Genomic DNA, 17544 nt, shown 5'->3' on the forward strand with positions numbered 1-17544 from the left:
TGATATAAATACTTGCATTTTATATTTGATGCAAAGCTAAAGTATCACTTTTTGGGAAAACAAGGGATTATCGACATGTCCGTACAAGCTGATCCATAAAGTAAAAACATTGTCTTGGTGGTAGTTATTGAATTAAACTATATGTCAAATGGCTCTAAAAACAATACAATATGGTGCTATAGTTTAAAAACCAAGCTAAAATTTTTATGCCAAGGAATCATTCCAAATTTGAGGTTGAGAAATATCAAATGCATAGCTCTTTTATTTAATGTATTTCATTCTTAAGAAAAATTTCAAAGTTGAATTTGAGAAATGTTAAATGCATTTTATTTGATGCATTTCATTCTTAACGAAAAATTCTAAACTTGAAGTTGGGAATGAACTTCAGGACGATAACCTTTAACCTCTCCAAAGCTTTTTTTGTACATATGTAACCTTGGATAGATTATATTTAAAAGAACCATAGTGTTGAACAAGATGTGTGTTTGAATGATGTCTAAGTGAGAGTAACCCTCATGCATCTCACGTCCACTTATGCTTCCTTACGGTTTCCTTGGTTCCCTTGTGTAAGAGCCATGATAAAAAAATTTAGTTCAGAATGTGTATTTTAGTTGTGTTAATAAGGTGACATGATGCATGCAAGAGAAGAAAGTCTTTTAATTCTGAACAATTCATGGTTCTTACAACCTATTCTTGGATCACTTGTTTAATAATGCCTCCCTTTCTCCTTTTAAAATTTATCCATTGTACCATGCGCATATATATATATCATCAATAAATTTAACTTCTTTCAATATTAAATGGCAGTTTTAAAAAGGTGGATAAAAATTGTTTCCACCTATCATCAAATTAACAATCCATGACGGTTGGCCATAAGCCACCTTAAATGTTCTCTTCCACTCCTCCCCAGACACTAGAGACCTAGCACATAATAAAAAAACTATTCATCACGTAATGAATATTTTTATCCATAGGTTATATCAATGAAGGATAATGAGAACTGTTGTATGATCGACCCATTTAAAAAGAACATCCAATATACATTGGAAACTTCTTGAATTTTAGGAACATTGTTTGATGTGTTAAAACAAGATGAAATAAGTGCCTTAAAAACTATCATGTTGGTGCAAGTACTCCTAAAAAATAAAATCAAGTTAACATATTTTAATTCTAGTGTCATAAGTATGAAACTTTGTATATGACATAAATGGCACATTAGTCTTACGTGTTTTTGTTATGATTCTAAAACGTTTATAGAATCGCTTTGCACAATGTTCACATATTCCTTAAGGTGTAGCCCAAAATGTGATGACTCACTTCGCCTAGCAATGGATCTTGTAACATGGCTTGTTTGCTATCTTAATTGGAAAATATTTGGACAGATAGTTCTTTCCACAATATACACATATTCATTAAGGTGTAGCCAAAAATGTGATGACTAAGTTTTTCTAGCAAGGGGTCTTGTAACATGGCTTGTTTGCTATCTTAATTGGAAAATATTTGGACGGATAGTATTTGTAGAAGCTCTTTCCACAATATACACATATTCCTTAAGGCGTAGCCCAAAATGTGATGACTAAGTTTTTCTAGCAAGGGGGCTTATCTATTGTCTTAATTGACAATAGACAAGTGGCTCCTCCTAAGACGAAGCCAGGAGGAACAGGGCGTAAGGCTTGTAATTAAGCACCTGTGCCCATCAATGGAGAGGGTGTAAGGCTTGTAATTAAGCACCTGTGTCCATCAATGGAGAGGGCGTAAGGCTTGCAATTAAACACCTTTGCAGATCAATGGAGAGGATGGACATGCAATCTTGCTCGTCCGGTGGAACAAGGGGATGTTGTGTAAGGAGCCTAAGATGAAGGGAGAGGGGAGCATTCAAACCCACCCTCTCCTTTGTCCGCCCAAGTGTGTGAAACGGAGAGAGAGAGACGTGTTGGGCAGGGGGCAAGAATCATGGGTCCATAATCCGTACACTCGCCATACATTATTGTCTTCCCCTTTGAATCTTGCAAAAGCTGCAGAAGAAGCTCAAGGATCCAGGCCCCTGCTGTGTGCTGTAGGAGCAATAAGAACCCCTCTAGGCTCTAACCCTCTTCCCAACAGAAGTTCGTGTGTTTCTGCTCTCCTCGGGATTGCGAAGAACCTGCAACCTGCAGCTCGAAAGTCTGAGAAAGCAAGAATCCTGAAAGCGCAACCTTGGGGCCGTGGGCGCTCTTGTCCATGGGATTTATATGGGCTCTCGCAAGAAGATTGCGCAGAGCGAAGTAGCCGGGAAAGAGAAGAAATCATGTGGGCTGCTCGCCAGGAGGAGCAAAAAGCAAGGGGGCGCCCTTCATCTTAGGAAAAAAAGCTTTTCTTTCACAGAGTGAGACGTGCCCTCATCCCCTTAGCAGTCGCCCAACACACCTGAATGCTTTCTGAGCTCTCCGAACTCAAAATCGGAGGTGCCCACTTCGCCATATCCGTCGCCCATCACAGGGATCCTGTGTTTGGCCATCTCTCTGAGCTGCTCTCAACGAGGCAAGGCGTTCTGCCCCTTCTATCGCATAGTTAATCAGCTCTCATCAGTCACGATAGTTAGCTTTGCGTATTGCCCCCTTTGTTATATCTTGAAAAATTAGTTATTAGCTATAATCGATAGCATGACTTATTGTGTCCCGGATTGGAATGATAGCCATGGTTTGATGGTCTTCAATAACGCAGATCTTCACTACACTGGGAGAGGAGAAGTAGGCTATTATAATCATCATCATCTGCCGCAAAAAAAGCCGGCTGTTGCCCATGTGTAGGTTTCCTGTTACTTTTTACTGGGTTCTTTAGGTTTCACAAAGAATTTATGGCAATAAGCAAGATATTGAAGCCTCACCATCTCTCGTGCAGGCACAGACATCATGATTCTGAAATCTTTAAGCAGATGGCCGTACAAGGGGAGGCTGAAGAACAAATGGCAGATGGGCTTGAACGCCAGTCTGTGCCTGCTCTAGATGTTCCTCTTGTGATGGGCAACCCATCTGTCCAAGAAGATGAGATGATGTCATGGCTACAGTACCCATTGGAAGATACCTTTGACCGAACCTACTGCTCAGAGCTCTTTGGGGAGCTTATCAACCCCCATGTCCAGCTTGTCAAGGACACCTTCCTTCATCAGACCATGAGAGAGACAGAGAACACACATGAGGGCATGGCAGGGCCCAATGTTGAAGGCCTTGGATCTGATAGTGTTGGGCTCCAACAGCTTGCTAGTACACAATGCCCAAGGGTGTTAAACTCAGATGCAGCTATGGCAATGGGAGCTGTGCGAGCTGCAGGCCTTCTCTCTCGAACTGGAGCAGAGGCCTTCAGTAGTGTACGTACATCCGTGCAGCCTTCTTCTGTCACTAAACCATTCTCTTCCCCTACACAACCCTCATTGGACAGCAAACAAGCCTTCCAGACCTTCGATCCTATCATCACTCCGTTGGACATGAAGAGAACATCACTGTTTTCTTCATCGCCAGCACTCATTTCTTCTCAGCAGCAACTTCAGCACTCTGGGTCCAATTTCCCCCTCTTTTCTCGCCCTGTGGCTACCACACTAGACAGTCTCCGGTTTGTGGGTGCTGCCAGTGGTCCAAGCAACATCGAGAGAGCTAGGCAACCTCTTGTCAAGGAAGCTTCTTCTTCATGTGAGCCTGCGGTTGGTGATTCCAACCCCCATGTTGCGATGGGTTTGCCTTCTTTTCAACAGTCTACTGATGTTAGCTCTCAAGAAAGAGGAGCAAGACAAGGCTCCAGCTTCATACTGCCGAGATGGTGTCCACCCACGAATCTCCCAAGCAGGCAGGACTTTGGCCTGCAGAATGAGATGGCAGAGCTCAGTGGTCATTTGACTGGCCTATCTGGCAGTGCTATCACTCTCTCAGAGAATGGGCTAGGGACAGTTGAGACAGCTGAGACAACCATGTCTCCCTCAAGAATGTCATGTAACAGCATTGAGAAGATCGCAGAAGAAGCTTTAACTGCAAGCCCAATAAAGAAATTTCGCCATGCTGAAGAATCTGAGGTCAGTTAGGCTGATGTACACAGGATGTTCTTTCCCTTTTCTAATTTTATATGTAGTGTTTAAATGACAGAAATTGTGCTTTTTGTAGGGCATGGAGGAAGTGGTAGGCAATGCAAAAAAGCCACCATCTGGTCGCTCACATGCAGTTAAGAGGAGTAGAGCTGCAGAGACACACAATGAATCAGAAAAAGTGAGTTAAGCTTTTCCCGTTGTTAGGATCTCTTTGTCAATCAGGTTCTCTAACGGCATATGTCTAGTAAAGCACAGTAGGGATGTACTTTGCACGATGGGTTTTGTATTGGGCTGTATTCAAGGACTAACTTGTGCGTTTTGTTTCATATCATGACTTGTGAATGTAGAAGCGCCGGAACAAAATTAATGTGAGGCTGAAGGCCTTGCAAGACTTGATACCTAACTCAAACAAGGTGGGCTGTGTATTTTTTTTTTGTGATAGTCTGGCTGTTTACTCTATTTGCTGCTGCTGTTGTTTTACTGCACAGTTTTCAGTTAGTAACTATCATGTCTTTCATGTATAGACTGACAAGGCGTCTGTATTGGATGAGGCTATTGAGTACACAAAGATGCTTCAGGCACAAGTGCAGGTAGCCAAGTCCTTCAATTAAAAAAATGTTTGAGTGCCTTTTCTTGAGATAAGTATTTTTATATTAATCATTGTTTTTAATCCAAATCTTTTGTATACTTTGTAAGGCAATTCAAGAGTCACTTTCCTCATCTTGTGCCTGCCTTATGTGCTTTTTTGATGGACAGTTTATGAGTATGAGAACTGCGATGGTCTTTCCTTCGATGATAATGCCAGTTGGTATGCAATATCTTCCAGTGCAGCAAATGCCAACATTACCACACATGGGGATGGGTATGGGCATGGGACTTGGAATGGGGGTGGGCATGGGCATGGGAATGGGTACGATGGACATTAACATGGCTAGTGCTGGTGCGGGGGCTGGTCAACCTGTCCTTAAATTGTCTCCCTTGTCAGTGCAATCTCTTCCTATACACACATACCATGGAGCTCAAATGCAGCCGAGCAATTCAACTTCAATCATTCAAGCTGCACCAGGCTGCTTGTCAACCTCTTGTACTAGCAAGCCTTACAATGTGATGTCGGCTCAGCAACAGCTGCAGGTATCATGTTATTACTATGTGAGGTGTCATTTAAAAAAGTCAGTGGGTTTTCCCATGGGTGTGTGGTAGCCTAGTGGTGAGAGATGAGGGCTCCCAGGGCAGGGGCCAGAGTTTGGAACTCTCCTCAGCATATGCTTATGCCATGCATTATGATTTGTGGGGGGTGTGCGTGCATGCACGTGGGTCTGTACATACACACACACTTTTTTTTATAGTGAAACCACTGCTTCATTGATAAAAGTAATGTACAATCATAGCTGTCCCAGAGTGGGACAGCCAGGACTCAGATCAGAAACAGCGGGAAAACACCTCAAGCTGCGGAAAAGCAAGCTCTCCAAGATCATAAGAATCTCTGAGAGACTGGTAAAGTGATCGATAGAAGAAGGAAAAAGGGTCAACATGAGCAACAGAAAAAAGCAGCTGATTCTGGACATGATAGATAGTCTAGAAAGCCCAGAATCTTTTCCAATCCAAGAAGACTGCATAAGCTGGCAATGTAGGAGAGTCTGTACACAACAACCCCCCCCCCCCTCCCTCCCTCTCTTTTTTTTAAAGAGTGAGTGGTTTCATCAACATTTACTTGTTGCCAGAAGGGAAAAAAATGCTTACCTTCATTTGGTAGATATCTTGTCTTCTAGCGTGCTTTGAAGATAAATGTGTTTTATTAACTTCTTGTTGAATGATCAATGGATCACTGCCCTGCAGCCCATGCATTTGAACATGCAAATGAACGCAAACATGTACAACACATTACTGCAGCAAAAACAGACACAAGAGAACCGCAATAGTGACACAATTCGATGAGGTTGGTCACTTGAACAAATAGATTACCTTCACCCTAGGTGATTGTAATTGTTTTCTAGCTTGCTAGCTTGTTCAGCTTACAATACCCTGTGTGTGCGCTTGTGTGTGTGCGTTTTCTTATGAGTGCTTGTGCTAATATGAGCAAGGGACCTAGTAAAGGGAAGTTGTTTGTGTGCATACAGGGATGTTACTCATGATCGTCCTCTCTCAGTCTCCGTACCATCATCTCTTCTGTAATTTTATATTGGCGGGGGAAATTCCCTACTGCTGTTGCTGGCAGTGTGTACCATTATTGAGACGGGCTGTTGCTTTTTTATCCTTTGGCTGAACATTACAGTCCTCTTCTTTGGCCGCTACTGAAGTATCGACAGTTTGGGAAAGGAAGGTCTTGTAGTTCACTTCTCATCTGAGAGCTCTCCCTCTGCTGGGACTAAGCATCATGCGCTTAGGAAGGATGCTTTATAAATCCATGGCCGTGTATCTGTAGAGATAAGCTTCACCCAGGCCTTTAGATTGACACTATTCATTGAGTTTTGTAACCTGTATCAAAGGAGCCAAGGAGCAATAAAGCGACTTGCTCATTGCAGGAGGCGATGGCAGAATCATAGCCCCCTGTATTCAACATTCTTAACGGTCATCCACTGTGTTCTACCTTTAACCCTCTGTACTTGTTCATTCTATTTTTCAAGAGCCTTCATGGATCAAAAATTGGTCATTCTTTTCAATGAATTGTTCATGTGAGGGCTCTAAGGGTTTTTTCATTTTAGCTTATCTTGCTACAATACTTCTTAATGTTTTAGCATTCATCATGATTTGTTGCACAGAAAGATCTGAGAGTGCTGATTTGTCATCATGAGCATGCTTCCAAAGGATGTTCCCAAAATTTCCTAAGAAGGGCTTATATAAGTTCTACACTTCTGTACTAGTATTGATCATCTCAAAACAAAGCCGTAAAATGTGTTTTTTAAAACCCTTGCTGATGTGTTATATCATCAAGAAGTCTCACGAAGGGCAGCTTCATGACTCACATAAGGCCTACAATGCAGTGCATATATAATGCTTTCAAAACAAAGCCCTTGATTTGTAGGGGAAGATGTGCATACCAACCTTCAGTCACATAATGCTGATGTGTCAATCCTCAAAAAGGGAAACTTCCTTGAAGGGCTCATATACGCACTACATTGTTTGGCCAATATCAATGATCTCAAGCCCTTGATTTGAAGGGTAAAATGTGTTCTTCATTCTTCATGTTTCCTCCTTGTCCGCAACAATCTTGGGCAGGCTATGTTTTCGATGAATATAAGTCGTTGGCTATATTGACAACTCTTTATTTTCCTTTGGGGGAATGGTGAAAACTAACACATTGCTTTCTTCGACACTTATTTATTTGCTTTCTTCGACTCTTACACATGATTTGAGATAGGAAATTAGTGGTGGATGTGTAGCGAGGCTGGCCAGTAAGGTGAGTGTGACTAGGGTTGAGTTGTCAATGAGAATGGAAGAATTTTAGGACACCCAAGTTGGCACGAAATTGGTAAACCATGCACTATGGGTGGCTTGCCAAACATGGCCAAATGGATCCAAGTGCATTTTGAGCCTCTTTTTGAACCGTTGATGGCTCTTCACTCCGCTTGGGTGAAATTTGGGAATGTCTCTTTGATTGAGTAAGATGGAGAATTCTCTAATGGCATCTTTGCAAATGCTCCTCGTGTCGGGGTGCGGTTGGAAAGCTAGTAGTCCTTGTGAGTATGCAAAAGGTAGAATTGTGAATCATGGATGGAAAGAAGGTTAGATCGAGCAAGAACAAGATTCAATGAAGAAGTCAAGACAACATGACAAAGGCATCTATGCAAAGTGTTGGTATGGGGCATGGATGTTGTGTGCAAGAATGAGATCTGGTGTCGACAAGCCTTGGTAAGGTGCAGTAAAGACTATTGGGAGCGATCGACAAAAGAAATAAGTGCATGGATTGGTGTTAGGTAGGAAAGATTAACATAATGCCCAAATAAGTGAGAGGGTGTATGTTCTTGAGAAAGTGAGTAACATAATGCAAAGACAACACTATATTCGGGCCAAGAGTACGTCTGAAGGAGCTAAAACCAATGGATAGGTTAGTCATTGGAGATGGAGAATGAAAGCGATGAATTAGAGCTTGTAAGGATATCCAACACCTTCTTACAACAAAAAATAATGAGATGGATAGCTCAATTGCTAGAGTACTCTCAAAGAACATGGTAAGGTCTAAACTCCAAGACGAGAGATTTAAAGCAATATCAAATCTATCATCTCGAATGACACATGTAATACATCCTTAAAGGCTAAAATTTTCTCCTCATTAGGACTTGAGCAGAATGTCATCAACGTCTAAATTTTTTTGAAAGGATCCTCTTTACAATAGAGGATACTCTCAGTTGGGTTGTTAGAAAAACCATTTGTAACCAAGTATGCATTTATCTTGTCATACCATGCTCTGGGAGTTTACTTAAGGCCAAGTTTTTTTTTAACATACATACTTTATACTCATGTCCATTCTCAACAAAACTATAAGGATGAGATGAATAAGCCTTCTCATGCAAATTAGCATTCAAGAAGGCAATCTTGATATCCAATTGATGTACATTCCAACCATGATGCGTGCAACCAATGCAATAATACACCTAATTGTAGTTATATGAGAGGCGGGTGGAAATGTCTCATCATAATCTATGCCCTTCTCTTGAGTATAACGCTTTGTAACAAGCCTTGCATTGTAGCAATCACACTACCATAAGATTACACTTAAGCTTATAAACCCACTTCGTACCAATGGTCTTTTTTTCGTAAGCAAATTTTTCAAATATCAAGTGTCATTTTTTAGGATTGAGTCATACCTATCTTGCATGGATTGACTCTAATGATAATTGTTATGTGCTTCCTCAAAGGAAACAAGTTCCTTTTCATTACATATACTGGCAATGAAAGCATGATCCACAAAAGAATAGGTGTAGTTAATTTGCTATTCCACAATGTTTGTACCAACCACTTTTTGGTATACTCTTGGATGTGTGTATGGTTGCTGCTCTCATCCACTACATAATCCACAATAGGCTAATCTGTTAGCTAAAATTCAAGCTTATTTTCGACCTGTATGGGCTGATTTGTAAGATCTTGTTAAGCATTCATTTGCTCCACATATGGTTGCCCGACATTGTATAAAAGTAGGAATGTATCAAAGGTGTCACGTGAGCATACATTTTGCTATTTCTTGTATAAAAGCATGGGTTGAATTGAGTTCTCAACAATGACAACATCTTTACTCAACAAAACCCTCCTTGTGGTCTTATCTATACCCTTTGCTTTTATGATCTGTATCCCATAAAAATGTATTTTATCACCTTATTCTTTCAACTAATACACCTAGGTGTGCTTGGAGTAGTCATCAATAAAAGTAAAAAAGTAAAGATATCCCCTGATTGATGGTGTCCTCATAGGACCACATGCATCACTATGTATAAGATATAATTTCTAGATAGTCCTAATTGATCCATCTTTTGAGAACGATGTCCATTGTCCCTTATTTGATACAGGCCTAAAGATTTGGCAACTTTGACACCATCTCTTGCCGTTTAAGGCACAATAAACTGTCAAATATCACAAGTGACCAAAGTAAACATTCCATAGCTCCACATCATTCATAGTACATCTGGTAGTAACTGAACAAGCATTATGTGCTAATATCTCATACATGTCCAATATGTTAATCACATCGCTTAGAGTATGAGATACCATAGTGATGTCTCCATCACTCTAGTTATGAACTCTACACCTGTCATCAACAAATCTAACCACTAGGTATGCCCTAGCAATGGTAAAGACTAACAGCAAGATCTTTTAGAAACAAGACTTCTAAGAGAGTGATTGTCCCACCATTTGTAGCAATGGGGGAACAACCTCACTTACTCCTTTTACTAGATTTGAGGGTTTTTTTTGCACATGTGAATGTGTCTCTATATGACGAGGGGTCAATCGAGCTATGCTGGCAAAGGAAGAAAAGTTTCGACAAATCTCGTCGAGTCACTCACAAGTAGCATCTTTTATCGAGTAGAACTTCCATTGTATCATGGCATCACAAATAAGCCTATTCCTTAGGGGCTTCTCTCAAATAGCAACTTCCTTTGGGCCAGACTCTAAGGAATACCATATCTCCTTCTTCAAAGGCTCTAATAAGTCTATTTGAGTCAACATAGCTTTTCTAACAATCTTGAGCTACTTTCAAGATTTGACGGATAAGCTTCATCTAAATTTCCATCTCATTCAACATTTGTTTGGGGTAGTATCAACTCTAATTAAGGGGTTGGACCAAGATAAGGGTGTAACACATTCTTGCCCATATAAAGCCTTGAATGGAGACATGTCCAGGCTCCTATGGTGGGAAGAAGCATTAGAAGAAAATTCAACTAAATAAAGATTAGTTATCCATTTGTGGGGTTCTTGGCTACAATAAGCTCAAAGCATATCTGGTATTACTTGATTTACCCTCTTGGTTTTCCCATCCAACTCAGGATGATATGCTAAGCTCACATCCAAATGAGTTCCTATAAACTTGAATAGAGAAATTTTAACCTAGAGGTGAATTTGGAGTCCCTGTCATTGATTATCCTATGAGGGAGTCTATGGAGTCAGACAATTTCTTTAAGAAATATCTTGGCTATGTCAGCACATCTATATAGGTCTTCTTTACTAGAACAAGGTGAGCCTACTTTAGTCAACTACCGTGATAGCATTATACCCTACTTGAACCTTAGGGATTTCGGTGACAAAATCCATACTCATCGAAGGGTTAAAGGGCTCTAGGTAACTTGATTCTCTCTAATTCTACTTTTTAACAAATTAAACATTTCTTAACTCATCGAAGGGTTGAAGGGCTCTAGGTAACTTGATTCTCTCTACTTTGACTTTGACTTTTTGATAAATTAAACATTTCTTAACATAATTCAAGATATCCTTTTTCATATCTAGCCAAAAGAAACTTTTTCTTACAAAGGTGTAGGTTTTATGATATCTTGGATTAGCTTCCATAGGTCCATCATGGGCTTCCTCAAGAATCATGGGTTTCCCAAGCTATTTGGGACTTAGAATCATGGGCTTCTTTCTAAGTCCCAAGCTATTTTGGTACACATAGACTCCTGTTAAAATAAAAAATTCCTTCTTCTAAGATAAATCCTTCTACTAAAATAAAGATTTCCTTCTTCTAAGATAAATCCTTCTGTTTTCGGCTTTTCTTCTCCTTGTTGGAGTTTCTATAGAATAGGTCTAAGAATTTAATATTCTAATAGTTCTTATCTCGTTTGATTAAGAATTGAGTTATACACCATGGAAATAGTAGCAAAAAAAGATTTTATGTCAAATGGATCAGCGCTTGCTGCTACATTTTCTTTTCTTGGTCTAAATTTAATTTCAGAATCATTATTGTATTTTCTTTTCCCAATCTAAATTTAATTTTAAAATCATATTCATGAAGAATTTTGATCTACCATCTTTGCTACATGTTATGGTTGAATAAAAATCCATTTCAAGCTGACCAATCACCAAACTGAAATTTGTTTCCAAGTAAATAATGCCTCCAAAGTTTAAGAGCATGAATCACAGAGCTAACAACTCCAAGTCATGAGTTGGATAACTCTTCTTATATATGGTCAGAGCTTCCTAGATTCATAGGCTACAAGGTGACTTTTTTGCATTAAAACACCAACGATGGCCTGTTTGTTGTGGCCTCTACCACTACCTCAAAGGGTTGAGAGAAGTAGGGAGTTTCAAGACAATGAAGGTTGCTAGAATGAATTTTAGCTTGTCGAACCTACTTTGATGCTCTAAAGTCCACTCGAAAGGTGATTCCCTTTTAAGCATTATAGTAAGCGGAGTAGCTATCTTGGTATAATCTTTAACAAAAATGCAGCACCAACCTGTTAGGCCTAAGAATCCATGAACTTCCCTAACTGACTTTTTGAGTTGGCCAATGATTGATGACTTCGATCTTTTCTAGGTTAGGAGTGATTCCTTTCTCAGTAAAACCACAAATCCCAAGTAAGTTCACTTAGATTATGTGTAGAGTATTGAGGCCTTAACCAATGTATTATCAAGAATTAATATCATATACCTTGCATTGATGACCTCCTTGATAGACTTCATGGTGCCCGTTACTTCACGAAGATAGATTTGAAGTCAGGGTGTTACCATATCACGATTAAGAAAGAAGATATACCAAAACTTCTTTCAACTCTATATATGGGAATTATGAGTTTATAGTTATGATGTTTGGGTTAACAAATGCACTGGTAACATTTAACAGATTAATGGCCGATATATATCAAGAAAAACTGGATGATTTCATTCTAGTATTCTTTGACGATATTCTAGTATACTCTAAGAGTGAGGCCAAACATGAGAATCATGTCCAAAAAGCACTAGAAAATCAGCTTTATGCTCGAAAAAGCAAGTGTGTATCCCTCCTTCTTCTTTTGAAATAAAATAGGAGCTCCCCATGGAGATACATTGGGTCGTATAAAATCCTTGGTCTATGAGCTATTTTAATTAGTCCTTTAACTCAATCACTTCAGGAATAGACATTTTATAGGAGCTCCCCATGGAGATACATTGGGTCATATAAAATCCTTGGTCTATGAGCTATTTTAATTAGTCCTTTAACTCAATCACTTCAGGAATAGACATTTTAAAGGAATCTTTGCCACAGGACTAGCACCCGATTCAAGATTGATTTCATGATCTAACTTCCTGATGGGGTAATAGTTGGGTGAGTTAATTCAAAAATACATCAACATATTCACTAAGCCAATCTATTTCATATCCTTCACAAAGAGTTTCATGTTTGTTGAGATTGACATCATAGATAATGTGTCCCTTTTTCAATCCCTTAATTAGTCGAGAAATCTTCACTACCTGCAAAGGTGAGTGACCTTGCTTCCCTTGAAGTTGAACCTTGCTTTCAAATGAGTCATCTCTAAAAGTAACACTTTCTTTGCTACAAAACACTCCATTCCCAAGATTCCATCATAGATTCCTAGAGGTAATACCCAAAATTTCAGAGAGGTTTTGTTCCCATCAAGGCTAAATTGAAGTTTTCAGTTATATCAAATGGGTTTTCTCTTCCTTGTCATCGGTGTGCCTAATTTCACAACTAAGCCACGAGAAGATTTATATGTGAAAAGATTAAACTTTTTCATGTAAGATGGAGATAAAAAATGAATGGGTACTCCTAGAATCAATAAGAAGGTAAATGAGGTACCTCAATGTGATCCCTCAACTTTGATCACTGAGATTTTCTTGTTTCGTCCTCTAGATTCAATGGTAGCATGGATCTGACCTTGTTTATCTTCTTCTTCATCTAAGAGGGCACACAATTCCTCCTAAAAATGTACTTAATGGAGCAATTCCAACGCCAAATCTTATAAATTCAAACCCCTAGCCTAGTCACAACTGTACCCACAATGCTTCACCAAAACCCCCTAGACCTAGTGTTATTTGTCACCGTTGTAAAAAACTGGGCCACATTGCTTCACCAAAACCCCCTAGACCTGGTGTTATTTGTCATCGTTGTAAAAAACTAGGCCACATTGCAATGAATTGCTGCTCCAAGTTACCACCTCCAAAGAAACCAACTACCACAATCCACAACATTTAAGAAGAAGCTCGTGAGGTTGATTGTGACGCTGCTCCGGATTAGACCGAGGATACTCTTCATGATGAGATTAATCAAGAATCAAATGACCCTCTAGGTATTTCCCAATCTTTTCATTCATTATTGCATATGAAAGGATCCATCACAATCGTAGTCAAGTTTATGTTTTGCATGATGATTGAAGCTCACATGATTTCATTTCTGAAAAGCTTGTTCAAAAATTACAATTGCACACCTCTCCTTCTACATATAAAGTCAAATCTGCAAATTACAATGGTACGTGTGAAGTTAAAAGTCTTCAAATTTAGATAGGGCCATACAAAGAGCATCATAATTTCTTGATTGCACCATTGTATTCCATGGATACTATTCTTGGCATGCCATTCTGTCACCAACACAATCCTAGCATTGATTACCACACTTACATTGTGCAATTCACACATAATGGCACACTCAAGAAAAAAGAGCACTTCGGAAGGAAAACAATATATACATGATTTATGTGACCACGGTAGATCAAGTCAATCAAACACTCTGTACTCATACTAGCAAGAGGTTGTGGATCTCTTCTTCGTGTTATTTGGAAAGTGTCATTCAGTTAATAATCATGGTACTCATGATGGTTACAATTTTATGCCATCTTATGCATAGGACATGGCTTCTTTCATAGAGCAGCAACCTAGTCTCTTTGACTATAATGTTGTTGAGAAGGAGAGGCAGTATTTACACTACATTTATGATAGAGCTGATAAGTCATAATGACATGGTTTGGTTTGGTACTTTTATTTGATTTTTTGAGACAATTTAGTTTGGTATGCCTCTCGATAGTGAGGAGACGATGATGTGTCCCTCATGTTGTTTGCGTCGTTGCTATTTTTTATCTTTTTTGGGCAAACTCTATAGTATGTCTTCGACCTACCATATGTGGATGAGGCTATAGATTGGTGCTTCTACTCGAGATAAAGTAATGTGTTTATGGATCATGTTTTAATTTTTTTATTATGTCATTTTTTGTCTGATCCCTTTTTGCCATGGATTGATGATATTTTTGTCTAGTCCATTTTTTTGAATGGCAGTACTTAAAATATAAGTGTTATAATGATGGTTCTAAACATATCTTATGCTATTAAATGAGAATACATAAAATATACAAATTGCACTAATGATAATAAGTATAATGAGCACTATTATATATTTGTCACACATGTACATGAGGTCATATTGTATTCCAAAGATGAAAACTTGGCATATCATTATACTGACATTACATTGAATTGGTGCACACGCTCAAACTACCAGTCTCTTTGGAACATGCACTCAAACTATCAATCTCTCACATGTCACTCGCTCTCAAACTATAAGTCTCTTGGGAAAGTGAAGGACACATATTCTTTGAATTAATATGTGGATGGTGGCATGTGAAATTTCTCTGCTAAGATTTTCTCGCTTGTAGGTTTTCATTCGGGTTTATCCCAACTCCACGAGTTTCATACTTGATCACAATACCTATATAAAAAGAGGCTTAAGATTTAAGAGGAGAGAAAAAAGAAAAGTTGATTGTAGAAAGGTAAAAAAGGATAAAGTTGAGCAAGAGCTCAAGGAGCAGCTCAAAAGGCATGAAGATAAACTAAAGGCCATTAATGTAAAGTTGTACTTGATACTCTCCACATATGCCACAAAAATGAAAGGGAGTTACAAGCACAGAAAGAAAGTCCAAAAAGCTGCAAGAAGAGGTAAACCAACAAGAAAAGCACCCAAAAGACCTTAAAGAATATTATGAATAGAAGTTAAAATCGGAGATAGATCACTCTTATGAAAACTGAAAGCAAACTCTAATAAATAGAGCCAAACTTTGAGACAAGAAAAAAGCTAGATGATGAATAAATCACGGAGCTGCATAGGAGTGAAGAGATCAAAAAGCAACACATAGAGAATCTAGAGGAGGAAAGAGAGAAAATGAACAGAACACATACACAAACCATCCATTATCTCCATTCTAAGATCCAAATAGGCAAGGAAAAATTAGAATTAGAAACCATCAGACAAAGGTAAGTACAATTTTCAGCACCTCAAAGAACCCCTTTGTAAAGATTAGAACATTGAGTCATGACAAATCAAAAGTTGTTTACGATTGCTATTTTTTAGCAGTTGATAAAATCAACTAAGGTTTCCCATAGGTTTAAATTACATCATGAACTTGCATGATATTGAATCTTACTCAAATCTAATTCTTACAAACAAAGATATCAACTGATGGTACGTTTATGCAACAGTATTCAAGATTATGCACAAAACCAAGCATCAAGGCCAATGGTCTGTAAAAGCCTGGTGAAAAAGTAGTCTTTTGAATGCCAGAATACTGCTAGAGCTTGTACACATATTGTTTGATGTTTAACCTACAAGAATATCAAATCTAGAAAAAATATGGCATTGTTTGGATACTTTTCAGGCATACCAAAGTAGGCCCAGAATCCAGTTTTCGCATACTACCTTCAGATCCGAAAAGTTGTTTACACCCAACCTGGAAATGGTCTTGTGGTACTCAAATGTTCAGGAGTTTCTTCATAGGCCTCATACATGTTGGAACCTACAAGCATATCAAATTTGATGTCCTTCGAAGTGGTTTCAACTGACCAACCACATCAGTTATGCATTCTTTGCACTATATGTACATACACTATGTACATGCAACAGGCCAAGCCCAGTCATTATGCCCAACTGTAAAAACAAGGGCTTCCCAAGGTCAAAATTCAACAAGGTCATGTGCATCAACACTTCATACACACTACCTCAGGCATACCAAGCCTTAGGTCAATCCGAACCAATCTGATATGTTTGCAGGCAGCTGGAAAAGGATATCTGACACTATTTTCACTTTTTATCTGGGAAATGCACACAAATGTCCACGTCTAGTATTTTCTACCCCTTACACAAACACACTGAAATGCTACATGCTCATGTACACAAGTCCACAGCTTCCTGGACTACATGTATACGAGTTATGGAGGCAATCTGACCATGTATGGTGAAATGGGCAATAAGAACAGATTTTTGGCTCACAGGACTACCAAGTTTGGTTGCATTCCGGGCACCTGAGGTCAGTCAAACCACTTTCCAGGCCTTGCCCAAGATCTGACAACTACAAAAAGTTAAAATCCGACATCATGGACAACTGTCTATCCACACCTAGTAAAAAATATGCCTTCTTCATATCAGTTTGTTGCATGCATCTAACTTGTTGATCTTCATATACCAGACTAGCCTCAGATCAAACGGACATATCTAGTATGTTTAACAAGGCTGTTGATATATGCTCTAGCATAGATTTACAGATTACATGTTATTATCTCATCCAACAATTCAACATGACCAATGATCCTGCCAAATCTCATCAAATTCTAACCACTAGAGGTGGGACCCGCTTTACAAGGCTGTAAGCTAAATTTGGTATTTAGTTTCTTGTTTTTGGGATTAATGATGATAATTAATGTTCTTTAAGCTTAATTTATGGCCTTCTTTCATTTCCCACTTTTTGATTGATTTTGGTGATTTTTAAGCTATTTTTCAGTAATTTTAGCTATTTCACTTAATTTTTTGGCCATAAAAAGCTATTGATGGAAGTGAGTTGGGTTTATTATCACAAATTGCTCAATAAACCGCCATAAAGTAGATGACTGCTTTGCTTCACCCTACCTATTCATCTTTGCATACTTTTTATCCTCAAACACTAGAATTGTACACTCTACTTATTAGCCCAAAATGCTCATAGCTTGCCGGCACACTATGTATGCTTGCATACTGTGATTTTTGAAGATTTTCAACCTGAAGCTTGCATAAAGAAAATCGATTTGCCTATTCATCTCCTCAGCCTCGAATTGCA

General features: G+C 38.9%; 1 protein-coding gene across 2 annotated transcripts; it reads left to right on the forward strand.

Moving 5' to 3' along the window:
- The first annotated feature begins 1954 nt into the window (after positions 1-1954).
- On the forward strand, positions 1955-6714 carry LOC147626402 (uncharacterized). Of its 2 annotated transcripts, none has more exons than XM_086816508.1 (9): positions 1955-2549; positions 2704-2785; positions 2881-4042; positions 4131-4232; positions 4402-4467; positions 4579-4644; positions 4811-5185; positions 5891-5990; positions 6172-6714. In XM_086816508.1, exons 1-8 carry the CDS (start codon positions 2411-2413, stop codon positions 5987-5989), a joined length of 2091 nt encoding a protein of 696 aa, XP_086672634.1. In that variant the 5' UTR covers positions 1955-2410; the 3' UTR covers position 5990; positions 6172-6714. The 2 variants fall into 2 exon arrangements, with proteins under 2 accessions (XP_086672634.1, XP_086672635.1); XM_086816509.1 differs by having other exon boundaries at positions 1956-2520; positions 2640-2785.
- Positions 6715-17544: the final 10830 nt, after the last annotated feature.

Source organism: Cibotium barometz, chromosome 22, assembly GCF_041138505.1.
Source record: "Cibotium barometz isolate CiBa-2024 chromosome 22, ASM4113850v1, whole genome shotgun sequence".
NCBI classification, from domain to species: domain Eukaryota; kingdom Viridiplantae; phylum Streptophyta; class Polypodiopsida; order Cyatheales; family Cibotiaceae; genus Cibotium; species Cibotium barometz.

Excerpts from the sequence above, each read along its gene's own strand:
- LOC147626402 (XM_086816508.1), top strand. The coding sequence starts at position 2,411 with ATGCTTTCTGAGCTCTCCGAACTCAAAATCGGAGGTGCCCACTTCGCC. Across the intron at positions 4,043-4,130 it reads GCCATGCTGAAGAATCTGAG|GGCATGGAGGAAGTGGTAGG; the intron begins GTCAGTTAGGCT and ends TGCTTTTTGTAG. Across the intron at positions 4,468-4,578 it reads TGATACCTAACTCAAACAAG|ACTGACAAGGCGTCTGTATT; the intron begins GTGGGCTGTGTA and ends TTTCATGTATAG.